Source organism: Phascolarctos cinereus, unplaced genomic scaffold, assembly GCF_003287225.1.
Source record: "Phascolarctos cinereus isolate Bilbo 61053 unplaced genomic scaffold, phaCin_HiC Scaffold_4;HRSCAF=312, whole genome shotgun sequence".
NCBI classification, from domain to species: domain Eukaryota; kingdom Metazoa; phylum Chordata; class Mammalia; order Diprotodontia; family Phascolarctidae; genus Phascolarctos; species Phascolarctos cinereus.
In genome coordinates, this window is record NW_027555847.1 from 89,464,627 (window position 1) to 89,488,583 (window position 23,957).

General features: G+C 46.5%; 1 protein-coding gene across 2 annotated transcripts in view; it reads left to right on the top strand.

The window, feature by feature from the left end:
- The first annotated feature begins 201 nt into the window (after nucleotides 1-201).
- The window catches only part of VIPR1 (vasoactive intestinal peptide receptor 1), an 88,136-nt gene continuing 64,380 nt past the window's right edge, over nucleotides 202-23,957 (top strand). The window contains exon 1 of one of the 2 annotated variants that reach the window (XM_020999207.2): nucleotides 202-439. In XM_020999207.2, the coding sequence (XP_020854866.1) occupies nucleotides 389-439 (51 nt within the window). In that variant the 5' untranslated portion in view covers nucleotides 202-388. The remainder of the gene's footprint in view (nucleotides 440-23,957) is intronic. The other variant, XM_020999208.2, reaches the window with a different exon arrangement.

Here is a 23,957-nt window from a genome sequence, read left to right on the forward strand (position 1 = left end):
TTCTCCATCCCGGAGTCCCAGTCCCTTGGAGGAGAGGGAGCCCTGCCCACTCAGTACCTGCCAGAAGGAGGCCCCACCCTCCCTGGCCATTGGCTGGAGTCCCACAACTCCGACACTCCATTGGCCGACCGCGCTGTTCGTCAGGCGAGCCCCCATTTGGGTCCTCCCACTCTGAAGAGCTGGGGGAGGAAGGCGGGGGAGCGAGACTGGAGAAGCCTTAAAACCGTCGGCGTCCCGATCGGCTCACTTCTGCCTCCCCTGGCCAGAGGCGCAGCCCGGGAGAAGGCGAGGGTGCCCAGAGGAACCTCTGCTTCATCTCCCCGGCAAGCCCAGGTCAAACTCACTCCGCAGCCAAGTTGGGCAAAGAAGAGCAGGGGCTCCCGGCCCCATGGAGGCGACCCTCAAGTGCCTGTGGGTCTGCGCCCTCCTCGGTTTGGTGGTAAGTGACCAGCGCCTGCGGTCCTCATCTCTCCTCTTCGCCTTGGGGCTTCCCCAGAGTCCCTCCCCCTGTCTGCCAAATGCCCCTCTGCGGCGTCTCCGGTAACACTTCCCTGTGTCTGCCGCCCCACTCCCCCCCCGGGGCTTCCTCTTTGTCCGCATCCACCGCTGCACCTCAGTGCCCCTTCCCGTGTCTACCACCGCTCCTTCCGTGGGGCTTCCCTTGTGTCACTGCCCCTCTTCCGTGTATCTGCCCTCTACCCCTGCAGGTCTTCCTTCCCTTCCTTCTCCGTCTGCCACACCCCCGGCCCCTTCCTTGGACCTTCTCTCTGCTTCCCGCTTTGTTTTCCACTGCTTCTGTCCCCTGTACCTATGCTCCCTCACCCATCTGTCATTCCCCTTGTTCCCCCCCCCGACCTGTATCTATCTCACCGTGGCTTTTCCCTCCTCATTCCTTCTTCCCTGAGTGGTATGTCATTGAGAAGGAACTACAGTGACTTTTCCCAGACTACTGTCCCGCAGTCGGGGGGGACGGGACAAGTAGATCCAGAAGCCAGTGATTTCAACCCGCTCCCATCACTCCCAAGTGCCAAAAACTGTTCCCTTCACTTTTGCGGTGCTGGGTCCCCATGCCCCTAGGCTTAGGTCTTCTTCTCATGCCTAAATCGGCCAGCTAAGAGTTCATCTCTTTACACATCTACCATGCTCTGTGACCATTCTTCAGATTACAGATTTATATTTGGAAGGGACCTTTAGAGACAGCTTTTCTGAGGAGAAATCGAGGCTCACAGAGTAACTTGCCCGAAGTCAGAGTAAATGAGCCAGTATTTAAATCCTACTCCTGACTCCAAATCCATTGTCTTTCCTGAGGCTTCCTTAGCTCAGTATGTGTGTGTATTTAAGGGTGGGGGGTGAGTGGGAGGAGGAGAATGTGAAGAGAGGAAGCACCAGCTGAGTATTCTTACTGGCTTTACCCTTCCTCCACCAACTCCCTTCTAGCTCAGCATCTAATGGGGTGAGTTGCGGATGAGGCAGGGAGAGCCCTGTAGCCCCTATGGAAGAATAAAACATGTTTGAAAATGCTAACTCTGATATTTCTCCCATCAACTCTCCTCCTCTCCAAAAGAACTCCCATATTCCATGCAGGTGGTGGGGGGAAGTGAAAAGGGATAGCTGTCAGAACAGAAGAAACTGATGTTGGATTCTCTTCCTTTCTGTGCTTCCTTCACCCCCAAGGAGACACAGCCTGGTGCATGAAAAGAGCGCTACAAGATTCAGAATCAGCTCTGCTACTGACTACCTTTGTGGTGACCTCAGGCAAATTGCTTCACCATTCCGTGCCTGAGTTTCCCTAACTATAAAATAAGAGGGTTAGGCTAACTGGTTTTTTCTAACTCTAAACTTTGTAGGTTTGTTTGTTGTATAGGTGGGGGCCAGAAGGGGCTTAATTGATACCCTCTGGTTGGGGTAAAGATGGGACCAGTTTAAGGAGGCTTTGTCATACATCAAGAAAAACATCATTGAGGACTTAGTTCAGAGTCCCTGGGAAAGAGGAAGAAATAAAGACAATCTGGCCTGGCTGAGTCCTTCTATGCTTGCTCCCTCCCCTAGTCCTTGGAAGAGGGATCATTGAATTTAGAGGAAACTGAGGTTCAGAAAAGGGATGTGACTTGTCCAAGTTCACGCCAGTAATAAGTAGCAAAGAGTCCCTATCCAAACTTGGGTCCCCTGCCTCTCATTTCAGGGCACCTTCCACTTCACCAATAACTAGGGGTAGGCAGTCATTATCACTGAATGTTTCCCTCTTATTTCTCTCTCTTCAGCATAGATTGTCATCCTCAGAAGTATAGCGGGGGGGAGGGTAGAAGAAACACACTGAACTTGGAAGAAGTTGGAAGAGTGGGTCCACATCCTGGATTCGATCAGTGCTAGCCACGTGCCCCTGGCTGCCCCACTCCCTCCCTTCTGAAGCTCCATTTTCTGATCTTTAGAAACCTTCTACTGTGCCTTTGTTGCTAATACAGATGATGATAACATTACCAAGACTCAGAGTAAAGAATCTGAGGAGTCACTTAAGCTCAGCTAGGCTGCAAGGGATGGGATGGGGGTAGATGGTTGGGAATGGATGGTCCGGGAGACTGGCGGCAGCAGAAAGGAGGGCAGTCAGAGAGAGGACCTGAAGCATCTGAAGAGATCTGGACCCTTCTGGAAGGCAAAGGAATGGAGTTTGTTGGCATTTTCCCATGAAGGCGGGTACAGCATGTGCCACAGTGTACGGAATGGGGCTGAGGGGAAGGGAACCAGCATTTATACAGCACCTACTATGTGCCAGGCACTGTGCGAAGCACTTTACAAATACTATCTCATTTGATCCTCCCAATAACCCTGCAAGGTAGGTGCTGTCCTAGGAATTAAGAACCACCTAAACCAAGGACTCTTAACATATTTTGTGTAGTGGCTCCTTTTGGTACTCTGGTAATACCTAATACTTCTTAGAATAATTTTTTTAAGGCAATTGGGGTTAAGTGACTTGCCCAGGGTCACACAGCTAGCGAGTGTCAAGTGTTTGGTCTGAGGCCGGATTTGAATTCAGGTCCTTCTGACTCCAGGGCTGGTGCTCCATCCACTGCGCCACCTAGCTGCCCCCATCTTAAAATAATTTTTAAAATTCATGAAGGGCAGAGGATTACAAGAGAAACCAATAATGTCAAAATATAGATTTCAAAATATTAGAAACAAGTTCACAGACCCCAAGTTGAGAAGCCCTAATTGTTCCAGCCTCATCATTTTACAGATGGAGAAACCGAGGCCCAGAGAAGGGCATATGTGACTTGCCCAATGTTACATAGGTAGTAAATGGCAGAGGTGGAATTTGAACCCAGGTCCTCCCACTCTAAATCCAAGGTGGAATGTGTAGCTTTAGGAAAGTCTGGCTAGCAGTTGAGAAAGCAAACATCCCTGTTCTCATGGGCCTGTGGTTTTTTCCTCTTTTACTGAGTTGGCAACTTGCCAGGTGGAGCCAGTGCCTCTTGGAGAGTGATTTTAATTGGCCCTGATCCTGTAGAGTTGGCAATGCATGGAAGGCGGGGTCATGGCATGTTTGTGTGTTCCAAATGACTGAGGGTGGACAGTTTTGTAAAGGACTGTGGTTCATGGACAGGCACCCTCTGGCCAGCTCTTGATTTTATTGTGGTGAGGGTTGACAATCCAGTTCATACCTTGTTTATAGAATGTATGCTTAGAAGAGACTCCTCACTTTAAAACTAAAGATCAGAATAAAAAAGAAATAACCTATTCTGATTTATATTGGTGGTAAGATCTAGATCTAGAATCTGGGTTCTCCAGCTTCCAATCTAGCATCCTCCACTCTGCTACCAAAACTCTAAACTCAAGACCTTCCTCCTCACCACCACAAATTTTGGGAAAAGATCGACGTTGAAAGAAGGTTGAAACCTATAGCTGCGTTGAGGATTTGGAACAATCTGTGTTCAATCTGTCTTCAATGTCTCCCCTATTCCAACATAAATTTCATGAGAGTAGGGATTGTCATTCTTTGTTATCAGTATCTCCAGAGCCTGCTAGGTGATTGGAGTTATGTTCCCTTTGTCCCCACCAATTTGCTCCCCACCAACTACCCCTTTTAATAGCTCCAAAAAATTTGAGCCAATGTGTGTGTGTGTGTGTGTATGTGTGTGTGTGTGTGTGTGTGTGTGTGTGTGTGTGTGTACATAGACACATATACATACACAGCCAATGGCAAAAACACACGAGCAAGTGACCAGGGGAGGGAGGGTGAGGCCTGCCCTCCCCAGGGATCTGGTCAATCTCCAAACTGCTCTCCTTGGCTTCAGACCCCACATCTTTGAGCCCCAGGCCAGCCCTCCTCAAGACACAAGGGTAAGGCTTGCTCACACTGAATGAAGACCTAGTGGCTGCCACCGAGGGAGTGTGGTGGTGGGGTAGGCTTTCTCTAGTTTAACCCAGCTATCCTCCAAGGAGAAGATAAGACTCCCCTCAAAGGCTCCTGGGCAGAAGGAACAGGTTGGTTCCTGAAAGGGGTTTCACTCTCTCCTTTCAAGCACATTATGTACTAGGGAAGCTGCCTACCACAGTGGAAGGCATGCTGGCTTTGGAGACAAAGAGTGTAGGTTGAAATCCCTGAGTGACCATGGGTTTTGTTGTTGTTTCGTTGTGTCTGACTCTTTGTGACCCCAGTTGAGGGTTTCTTGGCAAAGATATGGGAGTGGTTTGCTGTTTCCTTCTCCAGCTCATTTTACAGATGAGGAAACTGAGGCAAACAGGTGATTTGCCCAGGATCACACAGTTAGTAAGTGTCTGAGGCTAGATTTGAATTCAGAAAGATGAGTCTTCCTGATTCTAAGACTGGCACTCTATCTACTGCACTGCCTAGCTGTCCATTGGATAAGACCTTGGATAAGTCACTAAATGTTTATGGACCTCAGTTTCCTCATTTGGAAAAGGTGAGAGCTGGACTAAATCGCCTCTGAAGTACCTTCCAGGTCTAAACTCTTATCATCTTGTGTTCCAGTTGAATCAGGATCCCTTCCCATATAGGCTTCTGTTTCCCCATCTGCATGATTTGGGGGGGGGGGATGGTGCCAAGGACCTTAATGCTAAGCTCTATTCTACCCTCTAACAACCTAAACTCTATGTCCTTCCCCTTTGCCTGGAATACCTTTCATCTTGTCTTTTACCTCTCCTATTTTTCCCCGCCCCTCAAGTCCCTGCTTTTCCAGAGGGCTTTCCCCAGCAATCATCTCATCTTTTCTTTCTTTGGCCTAGACTCATAGCATATCAGAGGTAGGAGGGACCTAAGAGATCATTTAGTCCAACCTTTTCCTTTTATAGATGAAGCATAAGGTTGTCTCAGGAAAGACTTGAAGTGGCTCATTAGAAAACCGAGGAGGGCATAGGAGTTGACTTGGGGACTAGATGACTTCTAGGGTCTCTTTCAGGCCCAGGAAGATCAGAGGGTGGTCGAAATGGGCATTTCTTTCTCTTATTTCCTCTGTTCCATCCCCCTAGACCCAGCTATTACAAGGCAAAACCTGTCCTCTCTCAGGTCTTTCAGGTGCCAATCAGCAAAGTCATAAAGTGCCAGATGCAAAGTTCGGTTTGGGGGCAGGAGCTGGCCTTGCTGACTCTGTTTACAACCCCATGACCTTAGTAAGGAAGGGGAAAGTCTGAGAATAGGGAAGGAGGAGGGGGGAAAAGAAGAAGAAAATAGCCAGTATGTATGTAGAAGAAGCGTTGCTAAAATGTATGAGGTTAGGCACCTCTAATTTGTTCATTAACTCTCTCTATCCTGTATCTTCCCAAGTCTGTCTGCCTACCAGTCTTGTTTTTACCTAGCAAAGGACTGAGAACCCTCAATCAGATCAAAAAATATCTACCCTCAGTTCTCTGCCACATCCCTGTGTTCAGGCTGAGGCAAATAGAAGAATTCAATTCAACAAATATTCATTAAGCCTCTTTAATATATAAGGCTCTGTGCTCAATCCTGAGGATACCACAGAATCTATTCTCAAGAAACTTATGCTTTACTACAGGGGTCAGGGGGCAGAGATGTCCTGCACCCAAATAATTGATACAAAGGAGAGTAAGATACAGTAAATGCAGAGGAGAGGTCCAGGCAAGCAGCTCTGAGAAATCTAAGAGAGATGACTTCTGGCTTGGGAGTGGGATCAGGGAAGGTTTCTTGGAGGAGGTAGTAATTGAGTTCTACCTTCAAGGAAGGGAGAGACTGGAGCACTTGGAGAAGGGGGATTAGGGGAAGGGTTAGGGTTAACCCTGCTCCTAATTCTGAGTTCAGTAGGGCAATGGAAGGAAAGAATCCATTCTAACAATAAGGAAGAGTGAACAAAGGCTTGGATTTGGGGGAGCATGGGATGAGAGCAAGAAATGGAAAGCAGCCTGGTTTGGCTGAAACAGAGTACAGAAAGGATAGTAGTTTAAAATAAAGATGAATGATAGATTGAAGCCAGATTATTGAAGGCCTTGAATGCCAGGATCAGGAGTTTTGTACTTTATTCAACAGGCTGTTGGGGGCCACAGAAAGCCCTTGAGCCAAGGAGTGACAGGATCATAGCAGTGTATTAAGAAGAGTCCTTGGGCAATCTACGCAGAATGGAACTGGAGGCAGGAGGATGAGTGAGGAGGCCATTAGGCAGCAAGAGTTTAGACAAGAAAAGATGGCAGCCCGAACTAGGGACCAGCCACAGGGTCTACAGTCTAGTTAGGGACACAGGATGACTGACGGATGAAACAGACGTAATCCAAATCTCTGTATGATCAAGTACTAGCTTGAGTAGCAAGAGACCCCTCTGGGCGAGGCATTCCCAGAAGGCCTCTGAGAAGAGGCAGCATTTTAGATGGAGCCTGAAAGACTGGTGAGATTTGAATTGACCAGGTGGAGAGAGATTGCGCCATGGGGACCTGAGCAGAAGGGGATGGTCGTTAACACAGAAATAGGAAACTCTTGATTTTGTATGGTTAAAAATACTCGTCAAGGCCCTTTCTCATCCATTCTGTCACTGTATTGTTGGCACATCCCTGTCGAGTAGAGGAAAACACGACTTAACATTTATATTGTATGCCTCTTATGTTCAGGGGCCTGCGCAGATATAAAGATTACTAGGGAAGAATTTCCTCCCTCAAGAAGTCCTCTGGGTAGAAGGGAGGTAGGTGTCCTATAAGATGTGTGTGTGTGTGTATCCACACACATATATACGTATATATACATACATATATATATATGTATATGTATATATATATATATATATATATTTTAAGAATAGACCTTTAATTTCATTGATATTAGGGAAGTCCCAGGGAAGAAACTCCCTCCACCAATACAAATGGGTTCCTGCTGTGCCATTTATATCTTTAGAGTGTTGTTCAGGGCACTGAGAAGTTAAGGGACTTATTCAAGGTCACACAGTATGCTTCAGAGGCAATACTTGAACCCAGGTCTCTTTAGCTCTAAGGTTTTCTCTCTGTCTACTACATCTCACACAGATGCGTTCCTCTTTTTTATATAATAGTTAAATGCATGAGAGAATTGGAAAAATAAAATAAATAAATAAAGTTCAGTGGAGGTAGGGTTCAGGAAAGGCTTCATTGAGGAGGTGGCATTTGAACCAGGCCCTAAAGGATGAACAGGACATTGCAAGCCTAGACAACAGCACCAGCAAAGGCAGAGGCTCTAGAGAATGTAAGGCCTGTTTTGGAAATTGGCAAGCAGTTAGTTTTGACGTAAGAGTGCTTGAAGTAGTTAGAGGAAAAGCGGGAAAGGACTTTCGGAGCCAGATTATAAAAGGCCTCGAATGCCAGGCTAAGGAGTTTATATTTTCTTCTGAAGACAATTGGGAAACGTAGAAGAATTTTGAGCAGCTGAGTCAAAGTCAGACATTTAATGCCTTAGGAAGATTAATCTGGCAGCATGTGAAGAGTGGATTGAACAAGGAGAGACTAGAGCAGGTTCTTGACCCTGAGTCCATGAACTTGTTTTAAACAAAAAAAGTCACAATGACTATACGTCAGTATAATTGATTTTCTCTGTAATCTTGGTATTTTACCTTAGGCATTTAAAAACATTCTTCTAAGAAGTGATGCATAGGCTTGACCAGACACTGCCCAGAAGGGTCCATGACACAGAAAGGATTAAGAACCCCAGTATTGCATGGGGACAGATATTTTTTTTCTTCTTTCTGGAAGTCTGGTCGTTAACCATTACTAGCACACCACTGAGTCTAGGGCATATTGTAACTGAGGTATAAACTCCTCTAGGACAGCGGCCATGTCTGTCTCCTCACCCCCTACAGTGGAGTCTAACAAAGGGCTGGTCCCACAGACGTGCTCAGTAAAAACCCATTGTAGTTAAACAATGCACCCTGTTTCAGATGGGGTGGTGAAGGTGGAGGTCGAAATGAGTGGAAATGAGGTCTGGAGAAGGGATGTACCTGACTCAGAGTAACCTAGCAAGTTGTGGGCAGACCTAGCTGGAACTTGCAACCCCCTACTGGGTTTGGTGCTAGCAGGTGCCTGGCTCTCCTGGCCAGGAGCAACGTGATTCATCTCCGGCAGCCTGTCCTTAAGGAGGAATTCCCTTCTGGGTGGTGCTCCAAACTCTGATGAGCTGCCAGCCTGTTGGTGGAAGTAAGCCTGAAAGAGCTGTTTCTCAGCTCCTCCCTGCCCTCACCCCCATTCACCTCCACTGCCCAGTGCCACGATTAGCTCACGTTTCAATGAAACTTGAAGGTTTACAAAGTCATTATTTTACAGTGGAGGAAGCTGAAGCTCAGAGAGATAAAAATACAGATATCCAACATATAGATGGCATCTTCTATGTGACAGGTACTGCACTTTACAAATATCTGATTGGATTGTCACAACAGCCCTGCGAGGCAGGTGCTATTACTACCCATATTTTATGGATATGGAAACTGAGGCAAACAGAGGTTAAATGGCTTGTCCAGAGTTACCCAGCTAGTAAGTGTCTGAAGCAGAATTTGAACTCGGGTCTTCTTAACTCTAGGCCCAGGCAGACTCATCTTCCTGAGTTGAAATCTGACCTCAGACACTCACTAGCTGTGTGACCCTGGGCAAGTCACTTAACCCCGATTGCCTAAAAAAAAGAAAGAAAGTCTCTCCTGTCCAATACTTACACATACCTTTTAGACTGGCTACTGAATCCAGATATATTTTTCCACTCAGGCAATTTGAGGGATGGAGAATGGGTTTTGCTATATTGCCTGTCCTTCGTTCAGAAGGATTCTGTACCAGGCAACTATGGGAGACTATAGGATCCCCCATCTCCTGCCCTCTGTGTCCCCAAATCTGCCCAAGTGCTACATGAACAATGACGAGGCTGGACTGCCATATTCTGCATCAAATCCTCGAATCCTCACTCAAATCCCACAATCCCAGAATAGAAACTTTAAAATAGAATGCAAGCTGGAATATAAAAATTCTAGAAAGGAATCTGAGCTATAATTTGGGAGCCCTGGTGGAGGCCGAGTTCCGTGATGGGAAGAACACAGAACTGGGAGTTAGAAAATCTGGACGCTCACCTATCTTGGATCATTCTCTGTATGGCCGTAAGCAATCGCTTTGGACTTCAGTTTCCTCCTCCGTAAAAAGGATGATGGGGTAGGGCTCGATGGTCTTTAAGGGCTTGCAGGCGGTAAAACTCTGGGAGGCCGTGAGAGAAAAGGGTGCTGAGTAGACAAGACCTTGAAGACACATGGAACTATTAGGGAACACTCTGTATTATGATGGGAATCAGACTCTAAGTCTTATGGGGTGCTCTAGGTAAACTCCCTGGGAGAAGATCTCATCACTTTTTGCCTGGAAGGGGTGCTTCCTCTTCCTAATATCCTTTTTTTTTTTTTTGTGAGGCAATTGAGGTTAAGTTACTTGCCCAGAGTTACACAGCTAGTGGTATGTGTCTGAGGCTGAATTTGAACTCAGGTCCTCCTAACTCCAAGGCCGGTGCTCTATCCACTACTCCACCTAGCTGCTCCCTTAAGATCCTTCTAATTGCCTTCCCTGTCTCTGATCTCTTCCCTTTCCACCTGTCACCACAATGATGTCCACAGTACAAAGGTCTGACAATGGTGGCCCTAATCAAAAAGCCTCAGTGGTTCCCCATTATCCCCATTGCTTCTTAGCCTGGCATTTGAAGCCCTTCATCATTGGGCTCCAACCTATCAACCTTATTTCCCACTAGTGTACGTTCAACCAAACTGCGGCTTCTTTGTGCTGCTGGTCCCACCCTCACCTGCTTCTGGGCATTCTCACATCCCCATCCCCCCTCCCCGCACTGCAACAAAAACTGCTTTTCCCTGCTACCACTTCCTGTTTGTTCCTCCCCCTATCCTTCCCTGACTTCCCTTTTCTGTAATGCCAGCTCTAGTAGTGTGAGGTTTTCCCCCCGCTGGCATTGATATCTTCTGATTTTAAATACAAATATATCCGTTCCCCCTCCCTACATCCAAATACATTCCAAATATATCCCTTCCCCCTTCCGTACCCAGAGATCCATCCTTTGTAACAACAAACAGAAAGGGTAGAAAACAAAGGAGCAGTTTAGCAAAAATAACCAATACATTAATAGAATCCTATATTTGATATTCTATACCCAGAATCCCTCTAGCTCTTCGGAAGAGGGAGGGAGGTCTTGCTGGGTCAAAGGCTGTACACAGGTTAATGACATTGCGGGCATAGTTCCAAATTGCTTTGACTAATTGTTAGACTAATTAATTCTTGGCTCCACCAATAAGACATTAATGTGCCTGCTTCCCTGTAGTCCTCTGACATTTGTGATTTTACTTTTTTTGTCATCTGCTTCCTCCTTTCATCCATTCTATACCTCAAAACCCCTCGTGCTTCATTCCTCCATTCTCCAGTCTTGGAGGAAGTGGAGGCCTTTCCCTTTGCCCAGGACAAAACCTCTACTTGTGCACTTTATCCTATGCTCTCCTGTCTCTTTCAGGAATTTATTCTTTCTGGCACTTCTCAATTTCTCTGCAGATTCCTTCCCTCTCAATCCTAAAAACTCTTAGGTTTTTCAACCGTTTGCTAAAAAGCTTTCACTGCACTTTGCTATCTCAAGCCGCTATTCCTGATCTCTTTCCCTTTTCATAGTCAAACTCTCCTAAAAAGGCATCTACATTCACTGCCTCCTTTTCTTCATTTTTCACTCTTTCAATTTGGCTTCAGACCCTACCACCATTGGACTGAAATTATTCTCTCCAAGTTTACCAATGATCCCTTAGCTGCTAAATCCCACGACCTTTTCTCTGCTCTCATCTTACTTGACCTCTCTGTAGCTTTTACCACCATCAAGGCTTTCCTTAAAGTCCTCTCTCTCCTTGTTCTCTTTTTACCTGTCTGACCATTCCACCTCAGTCCTTCCAGCCACAAGCATTTACTAAGTGCTTCTCAGTCTCCTTTGCCGGTTGATTATTGGGGTCTTGCCTCCTAAGCATGAATGTCCCCCAAGGTTGTGTCCTGAGGCCTCTTCTCTCCTCTTCATGCTTTCTGCCTTGGTGATCTCATCTGCTCCTGTGCCTGTGGGGTTCAATGATCATCTCTATGTAGGTGATGCCTAGATCTATCTGTCCAACCCTTCCCTCTGGCCTGAAATCTAATCCCCCTGCATGTCCCACCAGCATCTCTAATTCAACATGGCTAAGACAGAGCTAATTCCTTTTCTCTCTAAATTTGCTCTTCCTCCTAACTTCCTGGAAGTTCAGCACGATACTTCCAGGTTTACAACCTTGGAGTCATCCTTGATTCTAGATCCAGTCAATCAGTGGCCCAGATCTTGTCCTCTGCCTTCCTAACAGCTCTAGCATCTGTCACTTTCTCTCCACTCATCCTGCCTCTGCCCTAATTCGGGTCCTCATCACCTTCTGACACCTACTGGCTGTGTGACCCTGGGTAAATCACTCAACTTCTCAGTAACTAACAAACAACCCTGTAAGACTGTTAAAGGCACAGAGAAGGAGCTGACCTACACTGGCAGAGGAAGTTCCTCACCCACTGGAAGTTCCCTATAGCAATTAAATGGTTTAGTTAAAATAAATAAATAAATAAATAAATAAATAAATAGCCTCAAATTATCTTTCCCCTCTCAGTCCATTACTCATACAACTGCCAAAATAATCTTCTTAAGGTATAGGTCACTGACTCCTGTGCCTATCACTTCTAAGCCACTCCCTTGCTGAAAAATTCTTAGTGTCTCCCTATTGACCCTTAGGACAAAATACAAACTCAGCCTGGCACCCAAAGCCCTCCACAATCTGGGTCCTGCAAACCTTCCAAGATCCACTTATCTTCTCTTACTCTTAATTTATTCTATGAATGAGCCAGCCAAATTGACCTAGCTGTTCCTTGAACTTGACATTCCATACCTTTGGACAGCATGGACCTGCCCCACTCTTGAAATGTGTTTTCACCTCACTCTGCCCTTAGAATTCCCGCTGCCTTCATCCCAGGTGCTATCCCTTTCATGAAACCTGCCCTGATCCCTCTTCCATGTATTCCTGGGTGTGTGGGGTTGGGGGGGGGCACAGTGTACGGGGTGCTCAGGGAAGACTAGCACCTCTGGTGTGAGGGCTACTGAGCCCTTTTCCGGGCTGCTCATGCACTTTTGGTATCCACCTGTCGCCCCACTTTCACCTGTGGCTCCAAAAAGCTGTAGCATGAACAGTGGCCACACCCTAGCTAAACCAGGTTGAGGGTATCCGACAGGCCTCAGAGCTGTTGTTGGGGTAGGCTCTACCCCAAGCATGTGAAGATTTCCTTGGGTGGAATGGGGGGACGAGAACAATCTATTCCAATGTCCGTGCAGGCAGTCGAAGCTGGTGCTGTGGAGTGCTTAGAGTTTGGTCATCCACTGTCACCTGGGGCCATTGCCAGCTGTCTTGCCTTTTGTCTTGCCACTGGACGACTTTGTGTGACTCTACTTGGCTTAAATCCAACTCACAAGCAAGTCAAGATATCACCCTGTGATGTCACTGGTCTTCTTGGAAAACGAAGGATGAGCAACATCCCCACAGGGGTCTGTCACATAGGAGCAACTTACAAATGTTAATTGGATTAAATTGTTGGTGACTTTCCAAAGACGATAAGTTTTAAAGATGGGCTGCTGGGAGAGTCCTGACACCTTCCATATGTTCACTGTATCCAAATTTAGCACCCAATCCAGATCCTGGTTGTTATTAACTACCAGCCCCTAAGACATTCTCCTTTTCTTAACAAATTCACTGTTTTGCCCATAGTCTCTCTCCACACCAATTTCTGCCCTCATACTAGGGAATTTCAACATAGATATGGATGCTCCCTCAAATGCCCTAATCTCCTAGTTCCTCTGTTGCTCCAGACCCATGACCTATTCTTCCACTTCAGCTCAATTACCCCCAGAGATGATGATATCCTTGATCTTATCATCACCTACAAGTGTTCTAGAAACAAGAACTCTGAAATTCCTTTCTCTGATCCTAATCTCTCATTTCATCTTTCCGTATGCCTTACCCCTTCTAAGGCTATTGTTCGCCCTTTTCATGACCTCCAGTCCCACAGTGCTTCCCCAGACCATCACCCCTCCTCTGGCTACACTCTCTTCCTTCCCATCTGCCTAGTAGGGTAGCAGTTCACCTGTATTGTATCTTCCACCCATGAATCCTTTGATCCCTTGTTGAATCATCCTTCACTGCTTGCCAGCCTTCTCCCTGGATTACTCTCCCCATCTACTTCCTTCATTCCCTTTTATATTTAGCTGGAGGAAGTGTACAATGACTCCATTACAAGATTCATAGTATCTAATTCCAAATGGTCACTCAATGCAGAATTCAATCTATGATGGATTCTTTAGTCTACTCAACACAGCAGTTGTTCCAACTTTCCTCTTCTCTCCTTAAGTATCCCACAGCATCCCCTGCTCCCCACCCTTACAGCTGAGGCCTTGTTCTCATAATTTACCAAGAAAATTGGGGCCATTTACTACAACCTCCCCCTTCTTCCCTTCCCATCTCACAACCCCTTGACATCATTGTTCATGATCTCCTTGTTTGTTGCTGGATTTGCTGAAGATGTCCCCTCTATTTCTGTACCCTTGATCCCATCCCCTCCATCTTGTCCAGCAGACTGCTCCCACTATCTCTCTCTCTCTCTCTCTCTCTCGCCCCCCCCACTGCCTCTCTCTTCCTTCCCTGCCGCCTATAAACATGTCCAAGTCTCTTATATGTCTCCTCTCTTCTCAGCCAAACTCCTATAAAACGTTGTCTATACTTGGTATAGATAGATACAGACATAGTTGGTCTATATAGTTTCCCCCTCTCTTTTCCCTTTGCAATGGTGCTTCTGATCTCATCATTCATCTAAGGGGAAAGGAAGGAAGCATCCCAGTGGGAGACCATTGCAACTGAGAGGGAGCAGACAGGGAAAAAGGTGGGAGTGAAGGGAGGGGGAGGAGAAGCAATACCCCATACCCCACCGTGGTACTGTCAGGCCCCTCCAAACTTCCCATTCCCAGGGCAGAGCTCTGACAGCTCTATCCTGCTTAACGCTCTACCGCCACCACCCTTGGTCAGGTAGTCTGTGGGCTTTAACTCTCTCCTTGATGTCCCCAGATGGATTATGACCAGATGGAGACAGAGAGAGAACAAATTCCCGAGGCCTGGGGAGAGAATAAGTCCCTGAGGCCTAGTTCCTGGCCTGGGGCTCTTTAGAAACAGAAGGTGCCCAGTGGGTTCAGCTGAGTATTTTCCTTCCAGATTGTTGACTAATGTTGACCCCATGGCCAATCCAGACTTGGGCACCTGATGAGTTTGGCTTTTGCCTTGGAAATGCTGAGATTTTCTTTTCTGAGTACTCTGTACCCTCCTTTCTCCAGGGCTCTGTGTGGGACTGTATCTCTTCTAGATGTTTCTGAGACTTTCAGCAGTAGGAAGAACTCCTGGACTTAGGTCTGAGGGCTTGGTTCCTGTCCCAGTTCTGCCACTGCCTTGCTGTGTGACTTTTGGTGAACCCCTTCACTTCTCAGTGTCCTCATCCATAAAATGGGAGCATCAACACATGCCCTGAGTGATGAGAGACTAACAAGAAGGCTGTTTGAAAAGTGTAGCTATTGGCATGTAAGGACTTGAGAACTTCTAAAGATTCATGATTTCATCAGTGTGGGCCCTCTCTCTTCTTGACCCAGATCTCATCAGTTCCACACCTTATCTTCCATGAACCCCAATGAAGACCGTGAGTCCCTTGAACCTAATGCTTGGTTTCTGGGGTTCAGAGAATGGGCTCTGCCCCAATCCCTAATCACTCTTCCTCCCTTCTTCCATGGACACCATAACTGGCTGTCCAAGTGAGACAGTCAGTCAGTCGGTCAAAAAGCCTTCATTAACCACAACTGTTCCAGGAACTGGGCTAAGCATTAGGGAAACAAAGAGATAACTCCCCCCCCCCAACTTGGGGCAGCTAGGTGGTGAAATGGATAGAGCTCCTGCCTTGGAGTCAGGAGGACCTGAGTTCAAAGTCGGCTTCAGACACTTGACACTTACTAGCTGTGTGGCCCTGGGCAAGTCACTTAACCCCTATTACCTCACCAAAAAGCAGCAACAAAAAAAGAGATGACTCTCTAATGGGGAAAAACAATATGCAGATAATCATGTACATGCAAGATCTATGTAGGATTAATGGAAAATAAGTAATCTCAGAGGAAAGGCCATACGCAGAAGGTGAGATTTGAAGGAAGCCAGGGAAGTTGAAAGATAGAGGTAAGGAGGAAGAGCCAGCGTGAAAGCACAGAGATGGAGAGGGAGAGAGGGTCATGTGGGAAGAATAGCAGGCAGTTGGATCATAGAGTATGTGAAGGGCTACGTGTAAGAAGGTTGAAAAAAAAACCAGAAAGAAGGCATGTTGTAATAAAGGCTTTAGAAGCGACAAGGTTTAGTATTTGATGCTGAGGTCATAGGAAACCCCTGGAGTTTACTGATGATGGAGACACATGAACAGATTTGCATTTTAGGAAAATCACTTTGGCAGCTAAGTAGAAGATGGTTTGGAGTGGGAAGAGCCTTGAGTCACGAGATAACTGATTGGTATGAGGTGATAGCCTGCTCCAAAGTGTGGGTGGAGAGAAGGCGAACACACACAAGAGATATGGTGGCGATGGAAAAGACAAGGCTTTGACGACAGATTGGATATGGGAGGTGAGTGAGGATGAGGAGTCCAGGATGATACCTGGGTGAGAGCCAAGGTGACTGGGAGAATAGTAGTGCCCTTGACGTGAAGAGGAGAGTTGGGAAGAAGAGATGGTTTTGGAAGAGGGGGAAGATAATGAGTTCTGTTTTGGACACATTGAGTTCGGGGTGCCTATGGGACATCCAGTTTGAGAAGTCCAATAGGCAGCTGGAATATGAGATTGGAGATCAGGGGAGAAGGTAGGCCTAGATAAATAATTCAGAAAATCATCTGCAGAGATGGTAAATGAACCCATGATGAGGTGACCTAATGAGACAGTATGGAGGGAGAAGAGGGCCCAGGACAAAGCGTTGGGTGATACCCATGGTGAGGAGACATGATCTTGATGGAGATCCAACAAAGGAAACTGAGAAAGAATGACAGGAAGAGACTAAGCAGAGAGCACGGCCATGAAAACCCGAAACGGTGAAAGTATGCAGAAGTCAGAAACTGCAGAGAGCTCCAGAAGGATCTGCAAATCAAGAAAGGGTTGTTGAATCTGGCCTAGATCTGCAAGCCTGCTGTCTGATTCCTTTTACTTTTCAAGCCTGTCTCCACATCACTGAGCCTCAAAGGAAGCTAAGAATTTTAAGAAGCAAAGGTGAGGAGGGAGAGCCTATACGCAAAGGCTTGGAGGTGGGAAACAGAAGAGATTAGGGAACAAGAAGGCCAGTTTGCCTGGGACAGAGGGGTAATAATTATTATTATTACTGCACAAAAGTTGGGTCACCTGAGCTCAAAGAGACCTTTGAGACCATCTAGTCTCATTTTAAAGATAAGGACACTGCTGCCACAGAGGTTAAGGGACTTGTCCAAGGTCACCAAGGCAGTAAAATCAGAGGAAGAATGTGAACCTGGGTTCTTTGACTCCACTGCCAGGAACTACTTTTCCAATTAGACTACACTGGCAGTTTTATATAAATTGAACATCATTAATCAAATCCTTTTCTCCTTCTAGTCATCAGAGAAGCTAAAGATGAACTGGACAGAGGATTTAAATGAATATTTTTAATGGGAATTGCTCTGCCTTCTCACCCCCATCTTGTTGTCAAGTAGCAATCTGTCCTGTAAAACACTTCCATCTTCCCAGAGAAGTCTGCCTAGAAAATTCCCATGCTGGCCCTATCCCAAACTAGGTGTCTCCTTCTTGGACTAAATGCGCAGAATGAGACACCCAGTTTTGGACGGGGCCAGTATGGGAATCTGTTTTGCTAGATTATCCATATTTGTTACCGAAGTTTTGTTTTTTCTTTTTTTGTTGTTCCAGTGAGGGAAGGGTGAAAAAAAAAAATTCATGTTTGTTAATTGAAAGAAAAATTAATTTAGGACAGTCTTGGGTCAATTCAACAGTCATTTATTAGATGCCTATATGTGCAGACCCTTGTGTCTGTTTTTTAGGTGAGATGTAATCCCTGTCTGGCAGTCTAATAGATTCACATATTAATTAAAGGCCTAAACTAGGTGTTAATAAATTGGAGCAATCTTCTATAACATAAAGTGAAACACCTTTCTGTAAAGTGAATATCCAGGCAGCTAGGTGGCGCAGTGGATAGAGCACCAGCCCTGAAGTCGGGAGGACCTGAGTTCAAATCCAGCCTCAGACCAAAACACTTGACACTTACGAGCCTTGTGACCCTAGGCCAGTCACTTAACCCCAATTGCCTAAAAAAAAAAAAAAGGGAATATTCCTTTCTTCCTTCCTCCTCATGTGGTACTGTGGACAGAATGTTGGCCTTGGAGTCAGAAAGACTTGGGTTCAATCTTGCCTCAGACTCTTAGTTAGAGGTGTGACCCTGGGCAGGTCATTTAATATGGGAACAGTTTCCTTATCTGTAAAGTGGGGGTGATAATAGCTTCTACTTCACAGGGTTGTTGTAAGGATCAAAGGAGATAACACTTTAAATATTTTACAAATCTTAAAGTACCATATAAATGCTAGCTTATATGACAATAATAGCTAGCATTTGGTTAAATGACTTGCCCAAGGTCACACTGCTAGCTGGCTAAGTATCTGAGGCAGGATTTGAATTTAGGTCTTCTTAATTCCAAGTCCAATCCTCTAGTCAATGTAGGACCTAACTGCCTCCTTATCATGTCATTGGCAAGTTTGAATCCCTCTGCGTTTGGTAAATCGTGTACACTAGGACTCTGTGAATTCCAAGTTGGAAGGAACCTTAGAGACTGTCCAGTGCAAGGGTTCCTACTCTTTTTCTTTTTTAATGTGCTGGACTCCTTTGTCAGTCTGATGAAGCCAATGGATCCTTCTCAGAATATTTTTAAGTGCATAAAATAAAATACATAGGATTACAAAGGAAAGTGAAAATAAACATGTAATTTTTTTCCATCCAAGTTCATAGAACCTCTTAATTCTATCCACTGACCCCTTGGTAGGGATCTGTGGACCCCCAAGTTAAGAAGTGCCAATCTAGTGGAACCTTCTCATTTTATGGATGAAGAAACTGAGTCTCAGAGGGAAGGCGACTTGTCAAAAGTCATACAGCTAGAGGGTGTGAGAGCTGGCGCTGGAACCCTGGCTACAAGTAGCAGGGAGAGGAGGTGGGGGAGGCTAGAAAGGGGAACATACAGTTCTCTGTGACCTGGATTTAGTTCCTGTGGGGTGGGAGAGAAAGCAAACAGAGACAGCTAAAGGCAGAGCCCAGGGCATCACAGCTGCCAGGCTCTCAGGGTGGGGTTGGTTGCTTTAGGGAGGGAAGATATGGGAAGGGAAAATAACACAGTAATCAAGTCATCCACACTCAGCTCTTCTCATCCCTGGACAGGGCTAGGAACATGTCCCATGTCAGACAGGTGGGGAAACCAAGGCCCAGGGAAGGGACATGATCGGGCTCAAGGTTATACAAAGAGGCCAGGGCTCTGTCTGCCAGACCATGTGAAGGGAGTGTGGGCAACGGGAGAGCTCAGTCAGACACAGTGTCTGAGGATGCTCTGTGGAATCGATGCAGGACCCGGCTTTGGGGTTGGAAGAGATCTCGGAGACATAGTTCAGTTCTTCCATTTGACAGGTAAGGAAAGTGAGGCTCAGAGAGGGGAAAGATCACACAGCTTATCAGTTGTGGAGCCGGGATCTGAACACAGGTACTCTGAATCAAAATGCAGTGTTCCTTCTACTCACCAACACTGCCTTACCCTTCTCTCTCCTTCCTCCCCTCCCTCCCCCTCCCCTCCCCCCTTTCTCCCCTGGCTCCTTTTCTCTCCCCTCCCTCTTCCCTTCTCCCTCTCCTTCCTTCCTCCTTCCCCCTCTCCCTCCCTCTCTTTCCCCTTTTTCTCCCTCTCTTTATCCCTCCTTTCTCCCCCTTTCCCTCCCCCTCTCTCCCTCCCCTTTCTCCCTCCTCCCTACTCTGTTTCCCCTTTCTCTCTCCCTCCTCCTCTCTCCCCCCTCCTCTTTCCTTTCCCTCTCCTCTCCCTCCCCCTTCCTCTCCCCCTTTCTCTCTCTCCCTCCTTCACCTCCTGTTTTTCCTCTCTCTTCTTTCCCTTCTCTTCCCCTCTCCCCGATTCCCCACCTCCTTCCTAAAGACCCTATAAGTCCATCTCTGCTATGAGACGAAAAGAAAGCAGTTAGGACTAGCCACCTATCTCGTTAGGAATCTTCATCATAACAACTGACATTTCTATATGATTCACAGAGCCCTTCATAACAACACTGTGAGATAGTTGATGTATTATACCCATTTTACAGTCAAGGAAACTGAGGCCCAGAGAGAGGAAATACCTCATCTGAGGTAATAAATCAGGTTGCAACGACAGGGCATAAAGCCGGGCCTTCCGTTATCAAGTCCTGTGCTCTCTCCACTGCACCACACTGCCTCCAAGGTCGCACAGTGACCCTCATCTCCTTGAACCTCAGTCCCTCCTTCCCATACCCCTTATTGTTTTTTTTCTTTCTTCCTTTTTTTTCCCCCTGAGGCAATTAGGGTTAAGTGAGCTGCCCAGGGTCACACAGCTAGTTAAGTTTGTCTGAGGCTGAATTTGAACTCCAGTGTTTATTGGGTTTTTTCCTTCCCCCCCCCAGCTGTGTGATAGCTTGAATTGACTCTTCTCTTGGGTTGGAGAACCTTAGGGGTTATTGGGCCTGCTCCTAGACCCCTTGTAAAACCACCTCCAACATTAGCAGGTGACCCTCTGGTGAAGAATTCCCAGACAATCTCCTGCATTCCAGTGTGGCCCAGCCCTTAGAAGCAGAAATCTCCTTTTGTTTCCCACAAACTCAGCCAGCTGCAGTTTCAGCTCTTTGGCTATTGGAAGGTCACTACCAAGTCAAGGTAGCCCCAGAGCTGTTTGGCCCAGGTTGTGGTACAGTGGAAAGAATGAGAAGGCCTGGGTTCAAATCCCAGCTCTGTTACCTATTTGTTATATGGACAAGTTGTTCAGCCTCAGTTTTCCTCATCTGTAACACAGGGATAAAAACACTTACACTGTCTCCCTCACAGGATTGTTGTGAGGAAAGTGATTTATGAACTTTAAAGGTGCTACAAGACTGTCAGCAATGATTACCATTCCTGGAAGATGAGCAACCAGATCTTCTCTCCTTGATCTCCATCATCTCCAGGGGAATCCCTTCCCTGGCCTGGGTGTCCCCTGAAAATAAGGAAGGAATGGGGAGGCAGGAGGGGGTTGGGGATGGGAAGTGACTTGAATGATCAACGAATCTCCCTGAAGGCAGCAATTACTTCCCCTTTTGGTGCTATGGTCAGCTCTCTGGCCCCTGAAGGTCAGAGCAGGAGGCTTCTTACCGAGCCCAGCAGAAGGGTGAAAAATCCAGAGAAGGGGTCAACAGGTTTTACCTGACTGCCAAAAGAGAAGGGAAGGAAAAGGGAATAGGCATTTATTAAGTGCCCTGTGTGTGCTAGGCACTGTACACAAATATTATCTACAGAAATATTGCCAAAATTTGCAAATTTACAAATATACTTCACTTGATCCTTAAGAATCACTAGTTTCTAAAGTCTCTTCTAACTTTAAATCCTATAATTCTACTTCTGCCATGGCCGCTTTAGTCTAGATAGGGCCTAGACTTTTTTTTTTTTTGGTTTTGGTGAGGCAATTAGAGTTAAGTAACTTGCCCGGGGTCGCAAAGCTAGTAAGTGTCAAGTGGCTGAGGCTGGATTTGAACTCAGATCCTCCTGACTCTAGGGCCAGTGCTCTATCCACTGTGCTACCTAGCTGCCACTCAGGGCCTAGACTTTTGAATTACAATATCTGGTTTGTTGGTTTGGTTTTTTCTGTTGCCATTGTCCTCCTAGGTTTCCAATCTATACTTTTTTTTTTCTATTTGGTGAGGCAATCCGGGTTAAGTGACTTGGCCAGGGTCACACAGCTAGTAAGTGTCAAGTGTCTGGTCTGAAACCGGATTTGAACTCAGGTCCTCCTGACTCCAAGGCCTGAGTTCTATCCACTGCGCTACCTAGCAGCCCCCCAATCTATACTTCTTCACATATTGTTAGAATAAGCTTCCTTTTGAAAAGACCTGGTCATGGCAGCACGGTTTAGCAGTAGACAGCTAGCCTCAGAGCTGGAAAGAGCTGGGTTCAAGTCCAGCCTATGACACACATTGATTGTGTGACCCTGGGCAAGTCATTTAACTGCTTAGTGATGCAGGCAACTCTCCAAGATTATAAAATTACGGAGAATGGGCTGACCTGCTTTAGAAAAAGGGAGGGTTTCCTTACCTAGGAACTCCCTATACTAATGAAGGCACAAGTCCACTCCCTATCCTTATCCTAGGCATGGTGCTTTTCTCTTCAATCTTGAGTGACTCCCTATTGATTACTGAATGAAGTTTAAACTCCTCTACCTGGCGCTCAAGACCGTGTGTGATTTTGTGTCACTCGCTCTTTCCGTCCTTACCTCCTCTTACTTCTCTGGATTCATTCTCTGCTTCATTTACACTGGACAGCTCAGTCCCAGAACACACAGGACTTCTGTGACTCCATGACTTTGCTCTTGCTGATCTGAACAGCTGGAATTCTTCCTCTTCCCACTGGCTATTTAAAGCACAATTTAAAGGTTACCTTCTCTGGGAAGCTTTTTCTTGATCCCTCTCTCTCCTTAGCCTTTCCTTTGGGACCTTGAATGGCACTTTGCCCCTCTTTGATGCATCTATCATAAAATACCGTGCTTCATGGTTTTTTGTGTCGGGGTCTCATCTCTCAACTAGGATGTTCCTTAAAAGCAGTCCCACTCACCCCCCCGACCATGTCTAATCTGAACTTTGTACTTTCCCCCCAGTGTAGCCCCTGCACGCAGAAGACTCTTAATAATTGTTTATGGTATTGAATTTAAAAAGGGCCCCCCCGTTCCTGCTGGGACTACCCAAAAAAGGGACACTGTCTTTTCCTTCTCGTATATCCCAGTGCCCAGAACCTATGTTTCTTACAATTACCACAATCAGCTTTGTCTCTTCCCCTCCCTGACATTCCTATCTCTAAAGTGGATAGCGTGCCCGCTTGGAATCAGGAAAACTCATCCTCATGAGTTCAAATCCAACCTCAGACCCTTACTAGCTAAGTGACCTTGGGCAAGTCACTTCACCCTGTTTGCCTCAGTTTCCTCATCTGTCAAATGAGCTGCAGAAGGAAATGGCAAACCTCTTCAGTATCTTTGCCAAGAAAAATCCAAAATGGGGTCACAAAGCATCAGACATAATGAATCACCGAACAAAAATACTGATGAACGCTGCTGCAGGAGACTGGGGGCAGGAAGGAGAAGGCAGAGAGAAGAGACCCTGATTGCCTATTTCCCAAACATCCATGAAGGCAGGGGTCACAGGGAAAGGCAGGCTTGAGTGAGAAATCGTTTCTCTAAAATCCGAGGCGTCAAACTCAAATAGAAATGGGAGTCCCGTGGGCTGCGTATTGACTTAGTTTTACAAGGGATATCATCTGTGTTTTCTTGTATTTTTATTTTGTGAAATATTTCCCAATTCCACGTTAATCTGGTTTGGGTTGCGGCACCCTCCCGGGCGTGGGTCCTGTGGGACTCAGACAGTGTTTGACAGCTCGTCTCTAAGATCCTGGTTCTGAGGCTGTTGGATGTGTCGGACCTTAGGCAAGTCATTCGCCTTCTCTGGGACTCAGTTTCTCCTTCTGTAAAAGGAGGAGGATGGATAAGCTTCGAGGTACCTTGCAGCTCTCAGTCCTTGACTTGTTTGGAAAGGGCTTTGTAAACCCTGAAGCCCTACAGAAATGTGATTTTCTTGCTATTGTTGGCGTAATGTCATTATCCTTATGATTGTTGTTAATGATGTTGCTGAGAGTCTGGCTGATGGAGCAGACGGTGCAGGATCTAAAAATCAAGAGGCCTATGTCCCAATCCCGGCTCCTCCAGGGTCCTTCTGTGTCATACCAATTAGGCAAGCCTCTTGCCCCTTCTCAGCCTCAATGTCCCCACCTGCCAAATGGGGAGAAGACTCTCCCATCCCTGGGTTGCTGGTATCCCGTGAGAAAACACCAGAGGGACTTGAGTGATGTCCCAGTCACTTTCTATAATTGCCAGAGGGAACAGATTGGAGTCATTTTTCTCACAGTGTGTAAGCGGGGATAATGAGGATGTTTAGAATAAGGAAATACTTAAGAGGAAGTCCAAAGTCCAGGCCTAAATTCCTTCTGATAAAAGATGCGGCAAAAGCTGCCTCTGCTCCTTCTCTGATTAACAACCCATTGACCTGTTTGCCAGGCCAGTGATTGAGGGGCCCTGGGAAGCTGGGCCTCAGACTGTCTGTCAGGAGAGGGCAG